General features: G+C 59.7%; 1 protein-coding gene across 3 annotated transcripts; it reads right to left on the bottom strand.

Moving 5' to 3' along the window:
* Positions 1 to 1163: 1163 nt before the first annotated feature.
* nsd3 (nuclear receptor binding SET domain protein 3) lies at positions 1164 to 16815 on the bottom strand. Of its 3 annotated transcripts, none has more exons than XM_086173993.1 (25): positions 16692 to 16815; positions 13924 to 14807; positions 12986 to 13231; positions 12732 to 12894; positions 12481 to 12635; positions 11354 to 11971; positions 11110 to 11272; positions 10916 to 11019; positions 10619 to 10664; positions 10393 to 10523; positions 10017 to 10142; positions 9813 to 9939; positions 9528 to 9728; positions 8779 to 8958; positions 7859 to 8005; positions 6026 to 6182; positions 4676 to 4878; positions 4486 to 4598; positions 3846 to 3992; positions 3637 to 3759; positions 3175 to 3291; positions 2948 to 3089; positions 2770 to 2876; positions 2324 to 2528; positions 1164 to 1561 (listed from the first exon to the last, which is right to left on the bottom strand). In XM_086173993.1, the coding sequence occupies exons 2-25, from the start codon at positions 14761 to 14763 to the stop codon at positions 1293 to 1295; spliced, it is 4830 nt and encodes a 1609-aa protein (XP_086030119.1). In that variant the 5' UTR covers positions 14764 to 14807; positions 16692 to 16815; the 3' UTR covers positions 1164 to 1292. The 3 variants fall into 3 exon arrangements, with proteins under 3 accessions (XP_086030119.1, XP_086030120.1, XP_086030118.1); XM_086173994.1 differs by having other exon boundaries at positions 7859 to 7882; positions 10393 to 10538; XM_086173992.1 differs by having other exon boundaries at positions 10393 to 10538.
* Positions 16816 to 19836: the final 3021 nt, after the last annotated feature.

The following is a 19836-nucleotide window of genomic DNA, read 5'->3' on the forward strand; positions in this document are numbered from 1 at the left end:
AAACCGAAGAACGGTCGCCGGCGATCGGCGCCGTTTGTGACAAAGAGGAAAAAAACGAGGACAGTCTGAACTCCTATGTTACTACGAGAAGAGGTATCCGTTTCCAAACACTTGTCGTATGTACTTGGTATACATTTCTGCATACGTATGGCCGAGCAAATCAGAGTAGTGACAAGGCGCGTGAAAGTGCTTTCAGAAAGGTTTGGCAGAACTAAAAGGAGAAACGGCCGAGCGTCGCGGAGCACGGGCGCCCCGCGGCCTCCGCCCCGCCCGGGCCAAGCGCCGCCGCCGCCGCCGCCGCCACGGCGCTTCGATCCAAACATAGAAAGGATCCGTCCGGCTTACGACAAGACTTCCGTTCTTCCAGGACCATCTGCACGTACTTTACAATAGTATGAGCCAATTTATGTACACGATGGCGAGTGAGACTGGCAATATGGAAATCACGAGTACTTCTGTAATGTTATACCATTACACTATATACCATTATACAGTATTTCACCTTAATAGGACTATTTTTCACAAGGAGGTCTGTGTAATGTTTAACACCTAAACAAACAAACGTAATACACCACTCACCGAGATGAAGTGAGAGAATCTGTCTGTAAACATTAACAAACATAGATACGTATATAATTATATTCATCTATACTCATAAGTATATTAAAACCATGTTTAAGGAAGGTTGGAATGTAGTGTGGTCCTGAAAAGAATTGCACAAAAAGCCGTCCCTTCCCCCCTCCTGTCCTCAGGGGAGGGGGGGGTCAATACCACGACAGGAGTGATGATGGGCTGCAGAGGTTGGGCTGTGTGTGTGTGTGTGTGTGTGTGTGTGTGTGTGTTGGGTTCCAACCGCAGCGTACAGCAGGTAAACAAAGAAGGAGCGGTGTGGTGGAGAGGTTTGGCTTCACGTCCTCGTCCTCCTGCTCCTCCACCTCCTCCTCCTCCTCCTCCTCCTCCTCCTCATCTTTGCTCCTCAACTTCTTCAAAGTGCCAGCTATCGACAACGTGACAACACTGAGAATATCTACAGCTGTAAAAATAGAAAAACAGAAACCAGAGAACCCGGAGTGAGCTGTTGGTCCTGGCCCAGCGGGGCGGCGGCCGGAGGGGAGGGAAAGCGCAGGACGGCGCCCGGCCGGCCCCCTGCCGGCCCCCCCCGCCCCGCCCCGCCCGCCCGCCCCGCCCGCCGCGGACGTCGCCGAGGTGTTGGTCGAGGCGACTGAAAGACAGAAGAAGGAAACGGAGCGCTGGATTCCCTCGGTCGGAGCGCGGCGGCGGCGAAGGACGCTCTACAGGGGCTGAGGTATGGAGGGAGCACCGCTGTCTCTCTGAGGCTCCTCTTTGACCCTGACGGGGCTGGGGGCGGCCTGCCGGGGCCCGGCGGGGCCCAGCGGGCTGAGGGGGTTGTGGCCGGAGCAGCAGGGACGGCCCTCCAGGGACGACGGCGCCAGAGCTCCGGCCTCGTGCTCCCGGCAGAAGGAGCGCGGGCAGAAGTCGCAGAGGGACGAGGCCGCCGTGCCGCACACACTGCAGTCGTGCCACGGACACTCCCAGCGGCCTGAGGGTGGGAACACACACTGGGTTAACATGCATGCACACACACACACACACACACACACACACACACACACACACACACGCGCACGCACACACACACACACACACACGCACGCACACGCACACACACACACACCAGTAGCAGCAACCGGTGTGAGATAAAGACAAAGGACTACACACGCTTGGCACGCATGCACACACACACACACACACACACACACACACACACACACACACACAACCCCTGATCAGATCTGCAGACAGGCAATCACAAACTGTGTGTGTGTGTGTGCACAAGCGTCTGGATTTTTTTTTAAAGGCTGTAACTTTAACATGAATCAAGTCATCAAGATGTAGGGAGATAAAACACACACACACACACACACACACACACACACACACACACACCTGCAGCGATAGGTGTGAGATAAAGACAAAGTAGGACTACACACACACACACACACACACACACACACACGCACGCATACACACACACAACCCCTGATCTGATCTGCAGACAGGCAATCACAAACTGTGTGTGTGTGTGTGTGTGTGTGTGTGTGTGTGTGTGTGCGCACAAGCGTCTGGATTTTTTTTTAACAGGCTGTAACTTTAACATGAAACAAGTCATCAAGATGAGGGAGATAATACACACACACACACACACACCAGCAGCAACTGGTGTGAGATAAAGACAAAGACGGACTACACACAAACAGACAGACAGACACACACACACACACACACACAGTGTGTTCCTGACCGTATGGGGGCTTGGTGAGGTTGAGGCAGAGCAGATGATAGGCTTTAGGACAGTCCTTGCGGTCGCACATCACCAGCTCTCCTCCTTCTCCGCAGCAGAAGCAGAAGTACTCGTGTGTGTGTTTCCCCTCCAGACGCAGCTTCCGCTTCTTCTGCTTCAGCTTGGCGTTGCGGGCCTTCTCCTCCTTCTCCATCACCACGGCGCTCTGCGGGACAGGGTGGGGGGGCTGAGTACCGCCGGCGGGTCCCCCTTCGCCGGAGGAGACCCGGCTCCCGCAGATCCCGCTCGTTTCCCGCCGGTCTTCGGCTCGTTCGCCGTCGCCGAACCCGTCTAAACACGCTTCCTGCCGTCTCTGCTTCCGACGCGCGCCGTGTAGCCATATTTCCCGCTTTGAAAAGAAGTTGTGTTTGAGGTCAGAGGACGAGGAGCGTCTCTCCAGGTCTTACCGTGGGCTGGACCCCCAGGAACCCGGAGCAGTTGTCCGAGCCGCAGTGGCAGGACGTCCGCCTGTTGCCGACGCAGTGCAGGTTGTAGTTGAAGGTCAGCTCGGCGCCTGCGGGGACACGGGACGCCGTCAGACGGCAGGACGGCGAAGCCCCGCTTGACGTTCTCCCGCGGACTCACCGCACTCGATGTCGCAGAGGGCGAAGAGGCCGATGCGAACGTCCCCGTTGACCGTCCACTTCTGGGTCTCGCAGTTCGGGCTGCAGCTGTGGTTCATGAAGCGGGACGAGTTTCCTTTGGGCCCGGCGTCGATCACCCGGTCCTGCGGGGGACAGCGGAGGTCAGGGGGCGCCGCCTGAGCGCAGGAGAGCGCCGGGGGGCCAGAACGTCTCCCCCCACACCTTTACCTTGGTGAGCGTGAGCATGTAGAAGTTGGTCACGTGGTTTTCATGGGCGCGTTTGATTCGCTGCTGGCACTCCTCCGAGTCGATGACCTCGCCCACGTACTCGGTCACAAAGTCCCCCTGCGGGAGGCAGACGGACGCCTGAGCACATCGGAGTCGTCTCCTTATGTTAAATACATAGAATAGCACAAAGTCAAAGGGCTCCTGCCAAGAGGACAGGAACCAAGAGTGTGAGAAGGTTCAGAACGGATGAGGCGGTCCAGGCTGGAGGTCACGCTTGTGGGTGACAAGCGGCGCCTGCCAGAACGCTTCTTTCCTGGCGTCGCCAGAGCCGGAGCGGCGGCGTCTTCTCCTGCTTCCACACATCCGGACCGGCGGTGACCGGCCGCCGGAAGCGACGGCTCCGGAGGACCTTCTTCTTCTTGCAAAGAACTCGACAGACGGGAGGCCCGAGCCGACACGCACCTTCCTGAGAGCCCGCTTGGCCCGGAGGCCCCAGCCTCGGCCCTCCGTCTTCATCACCTCCGTGTCCGCGTACAGCCGCTTGGAGAAGCACTGGTTCTCGCAGCTGTCTCCCGCAGGACACACCTGCAGGCCGGGAGACAACGGGTTCAGGGAGGAACGTAGCGCTGAGCCTCAGAAGGCCTCGGAGGAGCGCAAACGTGGCCACGGACCTGCGGGTGACACTCGTACTGCAGCATGCGGTTCAGACACTGGGACTCCAGGCTGCAGGGGTGCTCGTCCGTCGGCCGGCAGTTGCACCGCGGGATTTCTGACAGGTCGGCCACGTGCATCTGCACTTTCCCCACCGGTTTGTTGGCCTGACGAGGGACACCGCGACAGCCATGTGAGGGGCGGAGGCAAACGGCGAGACGGACGCGGCTTCTGGCGGACACTCATAAGAAGATCTGGGTATCGGACGGCGAAGGCGAGTCACGGGCCCGTTCGTCTCCGGTCTGAGGATTCCCTCACAGACAAACATCGGCCGCGAGAAGCGGACGGCCGGAGGGAAGATCTACCCCGTGATTGACGGCCGCCTGTCCATCAACACGGAGGCCCCGCTTTACCTTCTCGCCAGAATGCGTTGATTCATTAAACAAAAAGGCGACGAGACATATTTGCGACCCGCCTGTGGCCGAATCTGCTTTTTATACGCTACGATCTGAGCGGCGCCGCGAGCAGGAGACACGGCGCCTCCAGAGGAGGGGACAATCAGGACGGGCTGAGGGAACACCTCCTGCAGAGCCACAGCGGCGACCCGTCCCTCAGAAACCTGACAGTACGTGTGCGTCACGTGCACGGAGGCGGCTCTACCTTGATGAACTTGTAGGGCGGAGGTTTCCGGGAGTTGCGTTCCTGCTCCAGGGCCTCCCTGCTTTCCCTCTGGGCCTTGAGTTCCTGGAAGCGGCGAGCCGCTTCTTCCAGAGCTGAAAGGCAGACGGGGTCTCAGAAAGCGTCCGCACCGGGTTTCGGCCCGGCGCCGAACAGCTTTCGGAGCAGGTACCTTTCTTAAAGGTCTTGTTGATGTTGATTTGACCGGTGACAAAGTTCTTGTCGTTCTCCACGTAGGGGAAGACGCGGCCCTGGTTGATCCAGTAGTAGTCATGGGAACCGAAGAAGAACACAGGGAAGTCGCCAATGTCGTGGCGCAGGCTCTGGATGTTGGACGGCACCAGACGGGGGTTGCAGATCTCCGCCGGCCACCACCTGCAGGCGGAGAGGGAGGGACGCCGATTCAACCAATCGCTGCCAGAATCCAAGGAGACAGGAAAGCGTGGGCCTGGACTCCGGCCCTCCGGCCCTCGTCTCACCGGGGTTTACTCTGATCTCACACAGCTAAGACCACGCATTACAGAGCAGCGCCTTTCTGCTGGAAAGGCCTGCACTGAGGGCCGGACCACCACCAGGCGCAGGGCCTGAGGGGGTCTGAGGGGGTCTGAGCGGGTCTGATGGGGTCTGACGGGGCCTGAGGGGGTCTGAGAGGGTCTGACGGGGTCTGAGGGGGCCGGGGGGGGGTCTGCACAAGCCCTGCACATCTGTGACTGTTCATTGGACACGTTTTGACCCAAAGATTTGACAAGGTTTTCAGCTGAGTTCTACCGAAGAGATCTAAACCGTTTGCGCTTTGTGAGTTCAGGCAGATGTTTCACATACTTGTTCTCGTGTTGTGTTGTTGTGTTGTTGTGGCCCCGCGGAGCGAGCGTCCGGCAGCCGCACAGATGGACGAGTCAAATGATTATATTTACAAGGATAAATTCAGCTTCTTTCAGGAGAATGTCTGACAACCGGTTCGGAGCTCGATTGTATTCCAAAGTATGTTCTTCAGCCGGATCCTGTCAATGATCCGATTATCAACAAATGACGACGACCTGCGTCCAGGCCGATGGCCCCGCCCCCTTTTTGAAACCCCGCCGCTCACATTGCTGGCCTCCGCCCTGCTCGGACCAGGGGACGGATCCCTCGGCGCAATCGAAGTACTTTAGGTCGGAGCTCCGGCTTCCGGTCGCTGACATAAAGACGTGTGAATGATCTGATTCCATCTGTTGTGGAATGAGCGCGTTGGGAAAGTCACGATTTCCGTTTCCATGTGACAAGCGCTCCTCTGCAGCACTTAAGAGTTGGTTGCTCATGCAGAGGAGACGAAGGTTTTGCAGACACTGACCCCCGGCGTGCGGCGGCGCCGACCCAGGCGGAAGCACAGGTCACCTCTCTTATTATATACGCTTCCATTTAGACGGCACGGACTCCCTGTCTCATCAGGCATGCACCGCCGCGGTGGATCCCGTCTTATCGGAGCAGCGGGATGGCTCTTTCGGTTTGCTCGGCCACAGGCGCTCCCACGCTCCCCGCGTACCTGTAGTTGCCCAGTTTGACCCAGACAATTTGTTTGTAGTGAGGCTTCTTCCCCGCCCTGCAGTCGCTGCAGGACCACGGCCCCTCCGGCATCTCCATCTCCAGACACTCCGGGTGGAAGGAAGCCGGGCACGAGTCGCAGCACAGCAGCTTGCCTCCTGTATTTGTATGCATGTGTGTGTGTGTGTGTGTGTGTGTGTGTGTGTGTGTGTGTGTGTGTGTGATGGGTGTGCAGAGAGAGGAGGAGTGCACAATTAGATGATGCACAGAAACACCTGGACAAACTCTGAATCTCATTTGCAGACAAGCCTAGGCAAGCTATCCCTGCAGCACTGAGGTGGTCAGAGGCAGCGTGAAAGCGAGGTCTCGCCGCTTCTAGGACGGCGAGGAGACGCTGCGTGGAAAAACCTAAAGCTGCTGTGGTGACCTCTGCTAGCTACGGTGTTTTCCTGAAGGCTCCCGTGGAAGCCGCGCTGCATGAAAGAGGCTGAAATGGCCGGAAGCCCTTGGACGGGCTCTCCGGTTCCTACGAGACTTTTACAGCGTGTCTGGCAATCAGATTCAGAGCTCTGGTCCGAGGCCAGAACGGGGAACACATGCAGCGGCAGCGGCAGCGGCACACCACTCCAATCAGCCAGCGAGTTAACGACAGATCGGGGCCGTATTAAAACAAATTATGGGCAAAAAGCAGGCATGCAGTCCTGCCGGTGAAGCAAAGTTTCCCCGTCACATTAAAACCGCGTCCCGCTCCGACCAGCTTGCATGGAATCCCTCCGGGTGTTGGATGTTGCCGCGTGCTTCGCGTGTCTTTATCAAATGCTTTGCCAACAGCGGGGCATTCAAACGGCGCGGGGCCGTGACTTTGACGTTTGCTTTTCGAGCGAATTCCATCCAAGGCGGGTCCGGGACACGGAGGTGAGCGGGACTGACATTTCATCTGACGTTTTCGGTCCAAAATAAAAACCGTCTCGCGGTCGGCATTAAAGAGGGTGACAAATCAAAAACAAGCCCAGAGTGCTCAAGCAGAAAAGCGGTGCACCTCCAGCGGCGGCGAGCTCCACAAACCACACAGAACGGGATCTACCCCAGAGGATCCGGCGCCACGGCGCGGGACAGAAACCGACCCGCTGCCAGCAGGCCCGGCCTCCGCGGAGACCGGGCCTTTTCATCCATCTCCCGTTACGGCATGTTAATGGCGGAGACATTTGTCCTTGAATAAACCTCCGTCACAATGGGCCTCGTGCAAGAATCACCCGCCCGTCGTCGGCCGAGCGGATCGCCATGCCTCGTTCACACCCTCGGGGCGGGGCCAGGTGTGAATGGCGCACCTGTCGCGACGGGCCGAGCGTGTGAATGACGATCCTCCTCCCGTTGTGACGACGCGCCGCCTCGGCGGTCCGGAGGAGCGCGTTTGCTTTGCGCCGGGTACTTTTAGCATCGTTCCCTCCTTTGCGGGGGTCCCCGGAGGCCGCCCGGCGAAAATACCTGCGCTCGGCCACCGGGCGCAGGCTTTCCGCCTTTGTCGAAGCCAAGGCGACGCTCCGGCGCGGCGGCCGAACCGGACCTCGACAACGGGCGGTCGGCGGAGCGAAGGCGGCTCCGGTGATTTTGCATCGGGCCCATTGTCGTCTGTTAATGTGTTAGGGATTAGGCTTCGTTGCACCGCTCTGCGCTGAAATTAACTGCGGGTTCAACCAGTTAATAACGTTGCATCTCAAGGCTTTGAAATAAAGAGTTGCATACAGACAGGGGGAAACTACAGGGGGACGGGAGCAGGCACAGGACAAACACAGACCAGTGGGACAAAGGAGAAAGAGAAAAACTGTTCAGTTACCTTTCCCAACATTCTTTTTGGTAGCTGACGAAGGAGAGGGAATCATAGGTAATTTCAACTCAGCACGATTTGACTCAGTCAGAAGGTAGTGGGACTTATAGGCATATGAACTTAATATGGTGTCAGTAAGGTCTTGCACTAACAGCCCTACACAAGACACACAGGAAGAGACGGGGGTGAGCCGCAGTCAAACTCCAAATTAGCCAAATTTCACAAAGTAGAAAAAACAAATGTGTCTCAGGCGCACGGACACACACACACACGCGCACGCACGCACGCACACGCACACACACACACACGCACACACAGACGGACAGACATGCTCGCATGCACGCACACACAAACACACACGTGTACACTGTAAACACAAGAAAGAAACAGGTAAAACAAGGTTTGCCCCGACGCAAGTGGCCAAACAGAGCACTCGACTTATGGGACGGGTCTGGCGTCGCTTCCGGGGCGGACCGAGGTCCTCCGGGCCTCCGCAAGCGGGAGGGAATGGCGTTTTTTGGACCGAGTGCCGCGCGTCAGCCCGGATCGCTCATCCTATTGGTGTCGTAATGAAAAGACAAGCGTTATATTTCACCGCGCCGCTTTTCGCCCGCCGGCGCAGACTATCAAACATGTTCAAATTCACCGCGGCTGCATCCAAAAACCGTCGCGGCTCCCAGATCGGGTCCCGGACGGAAAGCTACGGCCGCCGGGGGCAACCTGGGGCCGCCAGGAGCCACCGGGGGCCTCCGGGTTCTGGTTTGGCGCTACGTGCGAGTCAGACCGTCTTTGTCGAGACTGGAATCGGCCAGCGAGCGGCGGAAGCAAACCCACGACCGACAAGATCCGCCCGCTCCGGGCCGCAGCGGGCCGGCGGCTGCGGGAGAGGAAGGCTGTTAGTGTGTGCGGCGCCGGGGGGCGGGGCTTACCTCGGGCGCACAGGAAGCACCAGCCCACGTTGACGGGGGAGGTGAGCAGGCCGTTCCTCTTGGTGCTGCCGTGGCTGCTGCAGATCATGATGTGATGCGTGAGGACCACGCTGCCCGCCGCCACGCAGCTGTCGCCCGTGTGGTAGGCCACCGGGCAGCGGATGCAGCGCATCAGACGACCTGCGAGGCAGAGGAGACGGACGCGTTTGTCTGGTGCCGCCGAGGCACGCCACGCCACGCCACGCCACGCCACGCCGCTCCACTCTGAGGTTTCAAATCACGCGGGCCAGCGCTTCGCCCCAACCGGAGCCCTGCCTCACGCTGCAAATATGATCTGCACGCCGTTTTTCTATCCTGAAATTTGCTTTCCGGTGTGCTTTGGGACATCAGTCTGCTGGCTTTGAGGTGCGGCAGGACCTCAGCTCCCGGTCCCTCCTCTCAGCAGGTGTGGTAATTAGATCACCTCGAACGTCCTCCCGTCTGCAGGTGAACATCTCCCGCTTCAGGCTGAGTGTGTCGTCTGACATGAGGACGTGTGTGTTCCCGCCGAGCAAAACACGATATTCATATGGATCGTTGAATTCTTTGCGAGGACGAGCCGTCTTCTTTTAAAGGAGCCCGGAGAAGTTGGGCCGGCGGAGACAGATTCACTTTGGCGGTGATACGAGCGCGAGCGGATCACGTGCGCTGAGAGGAGCGACCGGACGGCGGCCCCGGCTCCTCCCAAGAGGCGTTCCACACACAGTTACCTTTGCCGGCCCGCTGCAGGTCTCGCTCCAGGCAACAGGTGGAGCAGATGTGCTGAGGGCAGCAGAAGCCTCCGGCCGAGCCGCCGGTGGTGCCCGGCAGCTTCCGCACGCAGTCGTCGTGGTAGTAACAGCCGCATCCGGACACGGAGCAGCGCGTCACCTCCCGGCCCGCCGTCTTACAGCCAAAACACTGGTGGTTCCCTGGACAGAGGTTCACAGCGTCTGACCGCCGCGCCGAAGCCACGGGGTCCGGCTCGGCTCGGCTCGGCTCGGCGGCCTTCTCACCATTTCGACATTCCAGGCAGGTGAACCTGCCCTCGGGCGGCGACGTCAGACCCAAACACTCCAGGTGAAACTGTCTGCCGCAGTCGCCTTCGCACACCACCAGGCCCTCTCCGTACGCCTCGCAGATCTACAGGCAGATCCTCACGGGTCAGAACCTTCAAAGGTTCGCCGGACGAGCGAGGCTCCCCCGGGAGTCCGGCTCACCTGGCACACCGTGTCCCCCTTCCCGGAGCCGCCGTCCTGTCGAGACAGGCCGGAGTCCACGGACTGGGTGTCCGAGGCGTCGGCGTCTGCGGCCGCCGGGCTGTCGAGGCTCTTCCCGAAGAGGCCCTGTGAGGAGACGGGACACCCGGTGAGAAGATCTTCTGGGGATTCCAGGAGTGTTACTGGAGGGGGAACGGAGGGATGGACGTTCTCGGCGGGCCGAGGACGCTTCAGCGTCCCGTTTCGTTCCTCTCGGCCTACAACCTCCGGAAACCCCTTTAAGGCCACACGCCGGAGACGTGCGGCGCCTCACGGTCGCGGGAAGCCGAGGCGATCTGTGGACGACCACACGTCGTCCTCGCGCGTCTGTCCTCACCTGCGGGTCGTTGAGGCCCCGCGAGTCCGAGTCCGAGGTGTCCCGGTACTGCGACGACGCCATCTCCACATCCGTCGACGCTCTGCTCCGCTTCTTCAGGGGCTTGCAGGCGTCCGAGATCTCGCTGGCTCCTGAGGGGGGAGGGACTTCGTAAAAAGATGTGCTTTTTTTAAAAAAAAAAGAACACAAGATTTGTGACGGACGGTGTGGATGAGGGGCTCGTTACCTTTCTGGGAGCCCGTCCTCAGGGTGGTCTCGGGAGCCGTCTCCGCCTGCGGTCGACACACAGTCAGCTCGCGCTCGGTGGACGGAACGGAAGACAACGCAACGCGAGCCAAGGAAACCTCCCCACGGTGTTACTGCTTTATTGCACAAATATACTGCGGTGGCCAGTTACACATTTGATACGCGTTCGTTCGTTCGTCCCCGGGTTTCTCGGACAGCGAGGGTCAGAGCGGCGCTCGGTCCGGCCGGGTCCTGCTGCTTCCGGGCTCATTCAGGGCTGACAGGGAAACACCCATACCTGTTCCTTTTTGGTTTTCTTTTTGGGGACGGGGTCGCCGCCTCTCTCCGACTCGGACCGGCTCCGGACCGACCGCCGCTGCTGCAGCTTCCTCTCCTGGGAGGCTGGAGATCCAAGAGAAGATGGAGGCTTTGGTCAAAGTGGCTTCATGCAGCGTGCATGTGTGTGTGTGTGTGTGTGTGTGAGAGACAGACCGTTGGGGCTGCTGTTGGGGGAGCCCGGGGAGGACGCCGGCTGCATCCCTCCCTCCTCGCTCCTCCGGCTGGCAGGGGATTCTCTCCTCTCCTCCCCGTCTTCCTCCATGTCGTCGGCGTCGTCCTCCTCCTCCGGGCTGGGCTCGGGTTTGGCTCTGTGGTCCTGCCGACAACAGCATCGGCCGGTTGGACGGCGGCCGGGATAAGCGCCGGCGGACATCGGCGTCGGCGGGGCCGGACCCACCTCGGGGGAGCAGTAGCCCAGGTCGGGCTGCCGGGCTTCTCTCTCCACCCTCTCCTCCTTCTCCTCCTCCTTCTTGGGAGAGGGAGCCGCCTTCTTTTGCAGGAGAGGCCAGTCACACTTGGTAATCTCCACGTTCAGCCTCTTCATGGTGATGGACAGAGGCAGCAGCTTTCTGGCGGCCGCTGTTTTCCAGGCCCGGACGGGCGGAGGAGAATCCTGTCTGGTCCGCGCCTCGGACCCGGGGTGTTGGGGGGAGCCGGTCGCGTCGGCGTCCCCCTTCTGGCTCTTCTCCTCGCCGGACGCCTGCAGGCTCCCGCCGTCCTCCGCGTTGGAGACGCTGCACTGTCTCCGCGGCAGCTGGCGCCGCGGCGGCATCTCCCGCTCGGGTGACTTCACCCCCTCTTCCTTCTTACCGGTCGAGCCGCTGGAGCGCCGGTTTCGTTTCTCCGCCTTGACGCCGGGTTTCTTGGTGGCCGCGGCGTCATTGGGGACGGGATCCACGTAGATGAAGGTGTAATTGTCGATCCTCTCCTGCCGCGTCATTAAGAAGGCGTCCTCGGCGTGGCCCACGCCCACCTCCCACTGAGCACGCTCCCGCTGAGGGATGGGCTTCAGGAGCTGCGGGGAGAGCGGCCGTTAGAGAGAGGATTCATGGACGCCGGCGGAGACGCTGCACTCGCTGGGTTGCAAACAGCACGTTTGCATGTATCTGAGCAGGTCGGTTCCGAGCAGCCGGTCAGGAGGAACATCACGGGAGGAACGTCACCGGAGGAACGTCACGGCCACAACTGCTCCGAGGGACGCTGTCATTGGCCGACCCGAACCTGCCGGGCTTTCCAAGAACAGCACGTCCATCCCGGGCTCGGAACTAACAAACTACAAACATGGATTCTACTTCCTGAACCCTGGGAGCTGAACTTCAGCAAACACATGCACACACACAGACACACACACACACACACACACTCTCTAACGGCTGAGAGAGGAGACGGTGGTGTGTGAAGGGAGCACCGCAGTCAGACCCAGCCCAGCCTCTGGTTCCTGGTTTCCTGAGTATGTGGCCTCTCCACACGCTGAAATCCAGGATTTGGGTCTGGATGAGGAGGCGTTCCTTCACGGGTACGTACTTTCTGTTTCTCCACCGGGTTGGTGGTCTTGCGCAGGGTCTCGGCCTGGAGCTCGTCGAACTGCTGCTTCCCCTGGTACATGATGATCCTCTTCTCGTGGATCCAGGCACGCTCCGCCACGCTGCCGAAGAACTGGACGTGATACTCCCGGTGACCTACTCGACAACACACGACGGCCAGATGTCAATCGACGCGCAAATAAACACATGCTCTTTGGCACTATGTGTGTGCGTGTGTGAGAATGAGCTTACCTCGGGTGTTGATGCGTGTGTGGACCTTCATCTGGGGGTCAGAGGAGACCATGCAAGGCCACCATGGATAGGTGCCCACCTTGGACCACACCAGATCTCCGATCACGAATTCCTTGCAGAAGCCCGTCTCCTGGATCACTGAGGGATGGTGGACTTTTGGAACCTACGAGCAAGAGCAGACCTGGGCGGTGAGCGTTTCGGATTGGCGCGGTCCACGCGGAGATGTCGGAGGTGTGGAACACGCGGTGGCCTGCCTTTGGCGTCTTTGGTTCATTTTTGATGACGGTCTTCTGGGACTTGTCGGCCTGGACGGCGGGCGTCTCCCTGGGCTGGGCCGGGACGTGGGCGTCCTCCGTCTGGCCCGCCGCGGCGCCCGCTTGAGCCTGGATCTGGTCCGAGCTCTGCTCCTGGACCTGGAGCCTCGCACTCTTTTTCCTCTTCTCCTTCTTCCTCTCGTGCCTGCGCTGTATCTGAGCGGCCTCGTTCTTCTGAGACTCCTTCTGAAGATCAGACACGGGGAGGGAGAACAGCGGTGAGACATCAGTTGGCTTTTGTTTCCTTTGATGGCAACTCAAAATTGGATCCCCGTCTGCGTTTAAATACAAACTCTCTCAGATATCTGCTTTTTGGAGGAGATGTTAGGAGGGTGAGGAGGAGGAATTTTAATGAGATCGGCTACACTGTCACGCGGAGCACACCGCTCTCCGATTCTCGGCCGCCGTCTGCGGGCGGGAGGCCGGACGGCGCTGACCCGAGGCCGCGTGCGGAACGAACGCCTTCCGTGGCCTCGCTCTGAGACAGCTTATAGAAACACACACCTTCACTTTCACTTTCCATTTGAGGATCCACGGGCTGGTTTAGTGCAAATGGACAGACGACCGCGTTCGCTCAATTCTCAGGTGTTTGGAGCCGAAGGTAAATCCAACGGATTTGCGTTTCCCGCTGGCGCGCGGGGCGCTACGACGGACACGGGTAAAAAGGTTTCCGACGGTGACGTTCATGTTGTCCGGCCCGAGCCGAGCCTCTGCCCGGGATAACATCGCACACCCGAGGCTTTAAGTGAGGTGCTTTATCCGCCCGGAGAGAAGACGGACGGGGTCCGATTCACAGGACCGGATCCGAGCGCCATCCGAGGCGGACCGGAGACCTCGGGCCCGGGAGTCACCGGCTCGGCGAGCGTCTCCCGACGTACCTGCAGCTCCTGCAGAAGGTCTCCGCACAGCGCCGACTCAAACAGCTCCTTGCCGTTCTGATACGTCTTGATGATCTTCAGCTTGATCTCCGGAGAGCTGGTCTTCTTGAGGACCCCGCCGGGGGTGTGCGGGGGGGCGTGGGAGGGCTGAGAGGAGGGGGTGCTGTCGACGAGGGAGGGGGGCGGGCTGGAGGAGGGCAGGTGCAGCGGGGGAGGCGGGGGCAGCGTGTGGGTCATGATGTGAGGCGTGTGGGGCAGATGGTGCTGGGAGGGCAGGGGCAGCGGCGAGGGGCTGTGCGGGTGGGTCTGCAGGCCGGGGGGGTTGGGGTTGGGGTTGGGGTGCTGGGGGGAGTGGAAGTGGTGCGTGTGGTGGTGGTGCGGGTGGTGGTGGGGGTGGTGGTGGACGTGGTGGAGGTGCGGGTGATGCGGGGGCAGCGGCGGCGACACGGGAGACAGGGGTCTCTCCTGGAGACCGGGCCCTCTCAGGACCGTGCCCTCCCCCGGGAGGAGCCCGTGGTCCCCGTAGCTCCGGATGGCCCCGTAGCCGTTGGCCGAGCCGTTGGGGAACTGCGAGTACATGGAGAACTTGGCCTGCGGCTCGTAGATGCCCAGGCCCGGCGGGAAGCCGTTGGACACGTGCGGCATGTCCTCGGACGCCGACGGCGGGTAGGAGAACTCCGCGTCCAGGGCGGCATCGTAGGAGGGACCACCATCCTCGCCCGGGTCACTGCCGGTGTCGCAGGTGCCTTCCTGTCTGATGTTGGCTGAGTCAATGAGCTGAGGGGGTTGCTGAATTGTATTTCCCATGATCCCTTGCATGAAAGAGAAGGAGAAATCCATTGTTGGGCTCCTGCATCCTTAACTGTCTTTTTCTTTGACTGGACCTGTTGGAAAAGGAGTAGGTGGGATTAATGCCAGGTCCACCGCTCCTCCTCAACCCCGTTCTCTGACGTGGAGCCGACCGCCTTACCGCAGACTAAACGTGGAGGCCCGAGCCGCAACTTCTAACTAAATCTAATTCTAAATATGCATCGTGCGAGCTGCCGCCGCCGCTTTCGTCACCAGATTTGAACTCCCTGTGAACACGCCCCGCCGCAAATCTGAGACCGAGCTCCGGCGCCACCGGGGAGGCCTGAACCGGATTCGGCGCCGCCGTCCGCATCCACACGGCCCGCGAGCTGTCCGACAAGACCCTCGGCCGGCAGGACCCGTCCCCCCACGGTGCTTCCGGGACGCACCGCCGCAAACGGGCCGACGGAACGGATGGCGGGCGACGGCGAACCCGGGGGTCCCTGCAGCGCCCGCTTTGCGTGCCTCCTAGTCCAGCCACGGCGTGACGTGAAGCCACATCCTCGAGGTGCGAACCGGCCACAATAAAGCAGATAATAGATCATCTACACGATGTGATTCCATTATTTACTCCGCAAACATCTCATAGGTGCCGGACGACAGGTAATCGTTATTTTAATCTTCTTGCCTTAGAGGGTTTCTGGACCACCGGCCTGTGGAAGCAGGACATGTTCACACATGAATGGGAGACATGTTCCTCCACACGCCTCGGAGCCCAGGACAAACATGTTGTTTGTCACACAAACCAGTCGTTTCACACATTTCAATCCGACACTTTCCACCCATTAAGTGACTTTTCTGGGGTTCCTCCTGCAGAAGCACAACGGTGAGGACCTCCTCGGTGAAAGAAGACAACGAGCACGTTTCACCGAGGACCGTAAACACACCAGGGGCCACACACACAGCAAAACGTTTGAGGCTGTGAAACACAACACACACGTATCAGCAGACACACACACACACACACACATACAAACAAACCAGTGCAGATATTGATCTCAATCACCAGGATCTCCAGCCCGAGCAGCCGGGTCTCGCTGCCGGTCCTGGGGGGGATCCTGCCTGCTCGCCCGGGTTGTGTGCTGCCGGAGCCCCGTGTTTCCCCGCCGGGGAGCCGCTCTCTCCGGCCCCGCAGAGCGGAGGTTCGGCTCCCGTCCTCCCCCGTCCTCCCTCGTCCTCCCCCGGACTCCGCGGCGGAGGAGCCCCGCTCGGCTCCCGGCGCTCGGCGGGGATGTAAACAGCGACCCGGTACCGTCGGAGCTCCGCCGGGGCTCCGGGCGCCCCTCCCCCCCGCCCCGGGTGGAGGCAGAGCACCGGGACGCGGGGCACCGGGACGCGGAGCCCCGGGACTCGGGCTCGGTGTAAAAACGACTGCGCACACCGAGGCTCCGCGGCGGCGGCGGCGGCTGCTAGCTTACAGGCTAGCTCACTTCAAAGGGATCGTCTCGGGAAGATGCGAACCGTTAGAGACGAGAGAAAACACACACACTGTCACACACACACTCGCACAAAGTGTCACACACACCCCGCGTCTTTCCCGGGACGTGATTATTGCCAGCGTGGGCTATTTTCGCTTTGTGCATCGGAGCCCATCACACATGGAGGATGAAAGGGAGCTAGCGGAGCTAGGCTAACGCTCCGCGGCCAACATGGCTGCCCGCGCCCTTTAAATCAAATTGTCTGGCCGCGTCTCCTCCGTCGGCGGCGGCGGCCCGGAGAGGGGACCGGCCCGGGGCCCCCGGTCCCCGGGCCGAGCGCGGCGGGGCGCCCGGGCGGGCGGGAGGGGGTGGGGAGGAGGAGGCGGGGAGGGAGAACGCCATGCACCGAGGGACGGGGCTCCGGGAGCCGCGGCGCCGAGGAGGACGGCGGAGGAGCGGAGCGCGTCCCGCCGGCGAGCCGCGGAGACAAAATGTCAGTACCTCCAGCGAGTCCCATTCTAAAGACATTCACCAGCGGCGGCCAGTCCTCGTCCGATCTCCGCGGGAAGGGGGATTAGTCCGGAGCGCCGCGGTGCTTCGGCGGAGCGCAGGCCTTCGCTTCCCGTCTGCGCGCAGCTCTGGCGGGGGGAGGAGGGGGGGCTGCGCCGCCGCCCGCCGCCCAATCCCGACGGCCGAACCCGCAGCCGGCGACGCGGGCCGCGCCGCCGCGGACGGCCGGGCCGCGCTCCGCTCCGCCCCGCGCCGGAGCTCCGGGCAGCGGGTGCAGAGCCGCGACACGTCTCCTCCGGGCCGGACCCGCTGCAGGTTCGGAGCGGCGGAGCTTCGGAGCCTCGGAGCCGCAGAGGCGCAGCCCTGCTCCTCCGGTCCGGAGATCCAGCGAGCGCCGCTGATTATCGAGGCTCCATGGAGTGAAACCGCGGGGTTTGCGGGTCCCTCAGCGTCCAGAACCGACAGTCCAGATCTCAGTGGCACCCTGAGCCTCCAGGCCTCCTCCACCTGGACTGGACTCCACCGGGAGGCCCGTGTCACCAACACACCATTCCGGTCATCGCAGTGCTCCCACAGTCTCACCGCAAGGGACAAGTTCAGTCATAATCAGAATAATAATGCCTGTATTGTCACATACAGAGTACAACATCCATGAAATTTGGCCGCTATATTTGACCCATCACGGATGAGCAGTAGGCAGGTAAAGAACAGCGCCAGGGGAGCGGCTAGCACAACACCCGGTCTGGCCAGGAGGAGCCGGGAGCCCAACTGGGAATGTTGGGGCCCCAGGAGGGCCGCTCTCCCCCTCTGCGCCCTCTGACAACACAACACAGTAAGGTCCGAAGAACAACCCGGGTGTCCGAGGACTCCTTCCACGTAGAGCCGGTCCGGACCACACTCAATAAAGGGGTCTACTGAAGCCCACGTCCTCCGGAGGTGAGCGCCCGGAGAGTAGACGCTGCCTTTTAGGGGCGCAGAGGCCCGGGGTGGAACCAGGCCCCAGAACGGCAGCCTTCTGCTTCCGACGGAGGAGGACCGTGGGGGGCACGGGGGTCGGGGCCGACCATCTATCCCTACTGACACCACTGCAGCGGACAGCTACGTGCTAGTAGCTAACAGGATACAATAATAACTTCAGTCTCCGCCAGGCACGTGTTGAGTTAGTTGAATACAAAACTCCACGGGGCCAAAGATCTCCTCTCCCATTGTTTGGATACCATTTAAAAATAGCACGGCTGACATTCATTTCATCAAATAACATAAAATTCCACTTCCTGTTTGTTTTGAAAATCCACAAGCTCCGGTGCTTCTCATAGGACGTCCGGGTCTGACCTGAAAGTCTCCGCAGCTGTGAACATCAGGAGACGCCGGTGGAGGTGCTTTCAAGGAACACGCCTCTGGTAGAAGCCGGAGGAGACCAAGGTGTGCGACGGTGCCCTGGAACCACCCCCCGTCCCTCTCCGCATCAGGCACGGTGATGAAGTGAGTCTTGCTGTAATTACCCCGGGGGGTATCCGTCACCTGCAGAGCCAACGGCGCCAGCTCAGTGATGAAGACCCCCTACGATCTCTGGGTCGGTGGTCCACGCATTTCTGCCCCTCCTTTTGTCCTGGAGATGTGCGTGGAGGGCAGCCCGGCCTCCTGCCTCCCCCTGGGGTAACTCCGGGGTAACTGAGCTGCAGCAGGGGGGCATTCAGAGGCAGAGAATGTGTGACCCGGGGTGCAGCGGAAGGCTCTCCTCCTTTTACCTCATTCTCATCCTCCTCCTGTTCCCCTTTTCCTCCTGTTCTCCTTCTCTTCCTCCGATCCTCCTCACGTTCCTCCTGTTGTCCTCCTCCTCCCTGGCGGTATCTTCTGCTTCTGATGCTGTGACAGCAGTGAAGTGAGGACCTCCATGAAGGCCTGCTCCTCATATGTTAACCAAGTGCTTCTCTTCCCGCCATCTACATGGATCTAAATTTATCAGTTCAGTCTCAAAATGGTGTCTCACGTTCCAGTCCGGCGTTTCATAATTCCCTCTTGCACTTCCTTCTCGGCAACGGCAATAAATCTTTTCAGATCAGAACTTACACCGTTTTTATTTCCAGATCAGCCATGTCATATATTGGAGGTCCAAAGGGGGACAACGCAGCAAGTGGACGAAATCTAAAATATCTTCCAGAGCGAGTGAACAAACTCTGGCTATGAGTGCTGTTCAAGTGAAAGTGAAAGAAAAAAAGGGTCCCTCCATCTTTTGAGGATCTGATCGCCTCATTTTGTGAAACGGTTTTTGTTGTCAAACAGAACCGGGTCAGAAAGCAGGGAGAACTGTGAACTGAATGGGTCGGTTCATAAAGCCACCTTCTAAATGAAAGCTGCTGACCCCAAGGTCGTCCGAAGGCCCGCATCGTCCTGATTGCGTTCGTCAAGTCACACAAAACGCCAAAGGAGCAGGATCAGGATCTCCAAGGGGTTTAGATGTTTCCATCTTTACCCTCGGAACTTGTAGTAGCCAACAGGCATCTCTGCACCTTCATCCCTCGTCCACATTCGAATCGAATGAACTGGTAAAGTGACAAATGGACGGTCGATCTGAAACCTTCACCACGATCGATGTGTTTCCCCGGTCATCATGGCAGTTCTGGTCTTGGACGGCTGAGCAGAAATATCTTACTTCTTTCTTTCGCTCTGAAACGATTGCACAATAAGAGGCAGTGAAGATTAAGGCCTGACTTCCCGGTAATCCAGCAGAATCGGAAACACGGGGCGTTTCTTTGAAGTCCTCTTTCCGTCAGACTCGTGAAAATCTGATATTAACTTTTCTCTAAACTCCGCTTTGATCCAGTCATTTATTTGAAGAAACATCGGTGTCCTACAGGCCTGCAGGATTGGGTCTCCCGACTGTGTCTTTACCTCTCTTACTTCCATTTCACACTGAACAAGTTGCAGCCACTGCAGGTTCTGTTGGGGGGTCATGAGCAGTGTGAGCCAAACACAGCTGCTGCTTGAGAAACGCGCTCCGATACGTCATTACATCTGGTCAATAAGGTTTTGCGGCTCAGATCTCCAACATCCCTGGAGCCCAGGCCCGGGTCAGCCTTGCAAACATGTACGAGGGTTTATGTCGTCAGTATGTTTCTGAGGTGGTTTATTTTCT

The sequence above is a fragment of the Fistularia commersonii genome, chromosome 26, assembly GCF_037954325.1.
Source record: "Fistularia commersonii isolate RoL2024-O1a breed Wild chromosome 26, RoL_Fcom_v1.0, whole genome shotgun sequence".
NCBI classification, from domain to species: domain Eukaryota; kingdom Metazoa; phylum Chordata; class Actinopteri; order Syngnathiformes; family Fistulariidae; genus Fistularia; species Fistularia commersonii.